This window comes from Varanus komodoensis, unplaced genomic scaffold (assembly GCF_004798865.1).
Source record: "Varanus komodoensis strain SLA01 unplaced genomic scaffold, ASM479886v1 scaffold1, whole genome shotgun sequence".
NCBI lineage: Eukaryota > Metazoa > Chordata > Lepidosauria > Squamata > Varanidae > Varanus > Varanus komodoensis.
In genome coordinates, this window is record NW_025335268.1 from 71,235,574 (window position 1) to 71,240,311 (window position 4,738).

The 4,738-nt window shown below is 52.9% G+C and overlaps 1 protein-coding gene across 1 annotated transcript; it reads right to left on the minus strand.

The window, feature by feature from the left end:
- Positions 1 to 1,023: 1,023 nt before the first annotated feature.
- LOC123023608 (endonuclease domain-containing 1 protein-like) lies at positions 1,024 to 4,055 on the minus strand. Its single transcript, XM_044430468.1, has 2 exons — positions 3,759 to 4,055; positions 1,024 to 1,548 (listed from the first exon to the last, which is right to left on the minus strand). The coding sequence occupies exons 1-2, from the start codon at positions 4,053 to 4,055 to the stop codon at positions 1,024 to 1,026; spliced, it is 822 nt and encodes a 273-aa protein (XP_044286403.1).
- Between the last annotated feature and the right edge of the window lie 683 nt (positions 4,056 to 4,738).

Genomic DNA, 4,738 nt, shown 5'->3' on the forward strand with positions numbered 1-4,738 from the left:
CGTCCCCCTGGTGCCCTGCGTGAGCCCAGAATGGGTGATTTTGCCATCACTGTACAGACCTAACGATCGTAAGGAGACCCTGATCATGGGAGGCAGTGGGCTTGATCCGCGGAAGAGGGAGAACATGATCGGGGATGCTACCCGGATCCCTGCCCTGCCCCCAGTGGGGATTCCCCCCAGAGACCCGGCCCCAGGACCAGCCCCGCCATGGGGGCTGCCAAAGGGGTCCACCTGGGTGGCCGCTCGAGGGCCCCTTCCTGGCATGTGGGCCAGGGAGTGGGGGTGGCCCCCCATCTGGACGGCTTTAAAAGGAGGTTGGCCGGGGGGGAGGGGGAGGCTGAGGCTCTCCGTGGCTACTAGCCTGGCCGGCCACGGGGTCCCTCCTCGACCAGAGGCAGCCCACCTGCACACAGCAGCCGCTGAGGAGCTTGGGCAGGGGGAGGTCTTGCCCCCTCCTGCTGGAGGGATCCTGGGGACAGGCGCTTTGCCCCCAGGTGTGTGGAGTCCTGGACTGGCTGGACCTTCCTCGGACCCAGCAGGGCTTGTCGTTCCTTATCAGGTGACCCTGATCCTTGTCTTAAAAGCAATCAGCAGTTTGCACACAATGGCAAGCCAAGATTCAGGAAACTGACAGTAGACATGAATCAGCTCAGGTGTGAAAACACCTGAAAATACCTTTGGCAAAATTAGGGCTGCAGTCCTGGGTGACTTATTTAAGAATAAAGCCCACTGAACAAGCGGAACGGAATTCTGAGCCTTCGGATTGTGTTGGGAGGTCAAGCAGCTTGCAGGGAGAATAACAGCATGTTACTGAAGCCTGAAGCCATGAATCACAGGCACGAACACAGACGACTATCAAAGGGACAGAGCATTGGAGATGCTGATCTATTGCAGACTGTCATGAATTACTTGGACCAAGAAGGTGACAATTAGGAAGGGGGAAAGAGAATATATCAAGACCAAGAAACATAAAACTCATAAACCTTAGAATATTTCAAGCCAAAACAAAAACTCGCGGGGTGCCTATGCGCAGGCCCTGCTGAAAAGATGGACAGCTCCCTTCCCATACAGCTCAGCGAGCTCCTTCTGCAGGTCTCCCAAGCTGCAGTCCCTGACTTTGTTCTCGCTGTTCTTCGCGATGGCGGCCCAGGAATGCCGCCGGCCCCGATCCCGCACGCAGCAGGCTGCGGACCAGATGTGGCTGGGCCGGTTCACCCGGTGGTCCGCGATGTACGTTTCGCCGGGCACCGCTCCCACGATGACGAAGAGCTCGTGGCAGGCCTCGGCTTCCCTCTTGACCCGGCCCTCGTAGGCGGCCCAGCTGTCCTCGTTGAGCTTGCTGAACTGCGGCACGACGTTGGTCAGGGTGGACGTCGCGGCTCGGCTGTCTTCGTCCGGTTGGTGGCCGACCGGGGTCAGGTGCCCCTTCTCCGTGTTCAGAGCCTCCAGGTAATCACCGAAAACGGCTTGGTTCATTTTTATCCCCACGACCGGAACGTTGGTCTCGCGCTCGTCTTCCATGCTCTTCCCTAAATTGGGATCTACCAGCTGAAAAGCAGAGGGAAAACGTGGGCGTGATCGCCAGGTGAGAGAGAATGGAGCTCTTGACTCGGCTGGGGTGCTCGCGTTCCCGGGGGAGCGCCCTCCAGGTGCCTGGGGCTGCAGCCGCATCAGCCCCACAGCACGGCCCGTGTTCAGAACGCCTGGGAGTTTGGTACTGCAGCCGTTGTTACGTGTGGATCCCATATTTGTTCTTGGGAGACGCCTGTCCACCGCATCTTCTCTATTTTATCCCTACGACAACCCTGCGAGGTAGGCTCAGCTGAGCATCAAGGACTGGCCCAAAGTTGCCCAGTGGGTTTCACGGCCAAGCGTGGACCAGATCCTCCAGGCAAGTTCCAGCCCACGCCTCTGTCTCTGACGCCATGCAGGAGATGTTCTCCAAAACGCATGGAAGATTGAGGCTGCTCTGGGGACTCCCATCTTTTCTGTGGTCCTTCAAGAACTTGCCTGGACTCAGGCTAGGCTTCAGACTGATGGCCAGTCATGGACTCTCTGCCTACTCTACCTCGCAGGGTTGTTGTGAAGGTAAAATGGAGGGGAGGAGGAAGACCCCATAAGCTGCTTTGGGCTTCTTGCAGGAAAAGATTCGGGATGCAAATAGCAGTAATGTAGAAAAGTTGTTCGCAGTAACACCAGAAGCAGCCCAGGCTGTTAATTGCAATTAAGAAAGTTGCAATTCAACTAGCTGCAATTAAGAAAGAACTGATGGCTGAAAAAAGAAAGATACAAATCATGCTAATGGCATGACTCCCCACTCGCAAAGCCAATATGGGTTGCCTTTTAAACTTGTGGCTCTGCTTTTGACTGAAGTAATGCAATAAAATAAATGCAGTTGAAGAAAATAAATATTTGGGTTTTTGATAGATATTCTCATATAGAAGAAAACAATTTATTTTGTTGTTTCAGGCACATGGTGACTTCAGATTTTTAAGCAAGCTTGCTTTGACCACTGCTCTGGTGTCTGTGCTCTAGTCTGATCTTCAAAGGGGCTACTCCCAAATTGGGCTGCAAGCTGGAGTGAATACATCACTCCACTGATCTTGGAGCCTTCCACCTGCACCCCTTGCAAGGAAGGGGAAGGGGAAGGGGAAGGGGAAGGAAGGAAGAGGAAAAGAAGAGAGGCCTGTTTCTCCTGTTCTGCAAATGTGAATATTTCCTATGCACATTTGACTGGTGTGCACTCAAATCCTCACCTAGAGGGGAAGAAGAAAAAGAGTTCCAGTTCTCCCATGCCCATTATACGAAGTGATGCTCATGCACTTCTGTGCAAAGGAAGCTGGTTTCTGATGCTGCCTAGATGTCTTGGCTTTATCTGATTGCTTGTACCATTTTAGAATAAGTCAGCTTGCCTCATTCATCTATTTCCTGAATATTTTGTAAACAGCACTTCAGAAGGTGTGGCCTCACAGAGTGACTGGTAAACCAGAAATGGGCTGGATGCCAGTGCATGTAAATATACAAAATTAGGCAAAAATTAAGCCGACCCTGAGGCCGGATTTCAGAAGAAAGGCAGAATTTGAACACTAGGTTGCCGTGAAGAAGCAGCAGGTTAAACCGCTGGAAGAGATGCTGCATTGGGAGAGACCAGGAGACATTGCCACCGGGCGTTTACAGACCATTCAGAGTATCCAATTAAGCCTTCTGAAGAAGAAGCCCTCAAGCAGATAGCTTGGGGGCCAGAATTCCCACTGCAGGCGGCACCGGATGCCTCAGATGAGGACTGGGCCACTGGGCTGTCTCCACCCACCTCTTCTGCCCTTCCAGAGGGCCACCGGCACAGCCCCACAGAAGGCAGAAACATGCCCATAATCCACAGCATCTCTGGACAAGATCAGCTTCCACCAGGGACCGGGAGTGGACAGGCATCCAGTCAACCCCGTGTGGCAGGACGATGCCTCTCCCCAGAGATGCCCTGTGATTGGAAGGGGTGCCTCTCCTTAGCGACAATCCACACCCACAATATATTTGCAGTTGATCAAGTTTTCAATATCTCCAACACAAGTGGCTTCCCTTCTCCCTGGTTTTCTGACTGTGAAATCAGGTGCATGGAGCAGGCTCAGGGGGGGAATCAGGTCTCCCTTGGAGGAACGGGGCCACCCCAGAGTAGGTGGACCCGAAAGCAGACACAGTGAAGGGAAGAGAACAGGCGAGCAACCGGCCAGGTGGTCTCAGACTGGCCGGGCCAGCCGCCCTACCTGGGGCTCTATCATCCAGCCCGGATACCTCGGGCCTTTTCCAGGTTTGCACTTATAGGCAGAATAGATCGGGATGCGCTTCTCTCGGTCATACATGGTGGCGAAGCGATAGCTGTTCTTGTAGAACTGGCAGATCCTGGCTGGGTTGGGTGGTGTGAGGGAGGCATCGGGTGGGGTCTTATCTAAGAAGAACCCAAGGCAGTTTTTAAAGTCCTTCACCACCTCGGCCTTTGCAGCCTCAAGGAAACACACGCAAACACAGAGCAGGAATCTCAGCAACATTGCAATGGTGTCCATCGGGCGGGACGCTGCACCTGAAAGGAAGAAAGACTGTGACACAAATTATTCCCAACTTCTTGCTCGGCCAAAGGCTTCCTTAAATGTCACCAAACAGTGAGTTAGGAGCTTAAGTTCTCTACTTATCCTGGCTTGGGACCAGGATACCTAAAGGAACGCCTTCTTCCCCATGAGCCCTCCTGCCCCTTGAGATCTGAGACGGAGGTCCTGCTCCGGGAGCCCTCCTTGAAGGAGATGAGGAGGCTAAGTACCCGGAGGAGGGCCTTCTCTGCGGTGGCGCCCGCCTATGGAATGCGCTCCCCAGAGAGGTCCACCTGGTGCCGTCATTATATGTTTTTCGGCGCCAGGTTAAGACCTTTTTATGTAATCAATATTTTAACATGTTTTAATATTGACTTTATTGTTGTATTTTATTAACTTGCAGCCAGAGTGGGTTGTCAATTTATTTCTGCTGTAAGCCGTCCAGAGGCGCAAGTAATTGGCGGCATACAAATTTTATAAATAAATAAATACTTGACTGACAAAGTAGAAGATGTGGTTGACCCAGGGGAGTTGTAGGATACTGAAGCCATGAAAACTGCACAGGCTGAAACGTTTCCGTCTTTTAACGAAGCACGAAGGAGCCCTGAACCAAGGCTCCAACACCAGCTCCGTTTCCATCTTCAGTATGGGAGTGACAAAGT

Excerpts from the sequence above, each read along its gene's own strand:
- LOC123023608 (XM_044430468.1), bottom strand. The coding sequence starts at position 4,055 with ATGGACACCATTGCAATGTTGCTGAGATTCCTGCTCTGTGTTTGCGTG. Across the intron at positions 1,549-3,758 it reads GCTGGATGATAGAGCCCCAG|CTGGTAGATCCCAATTTAGG; the intron begins GTAGGGCGGCTG and ends TCTGCTTTTCAG.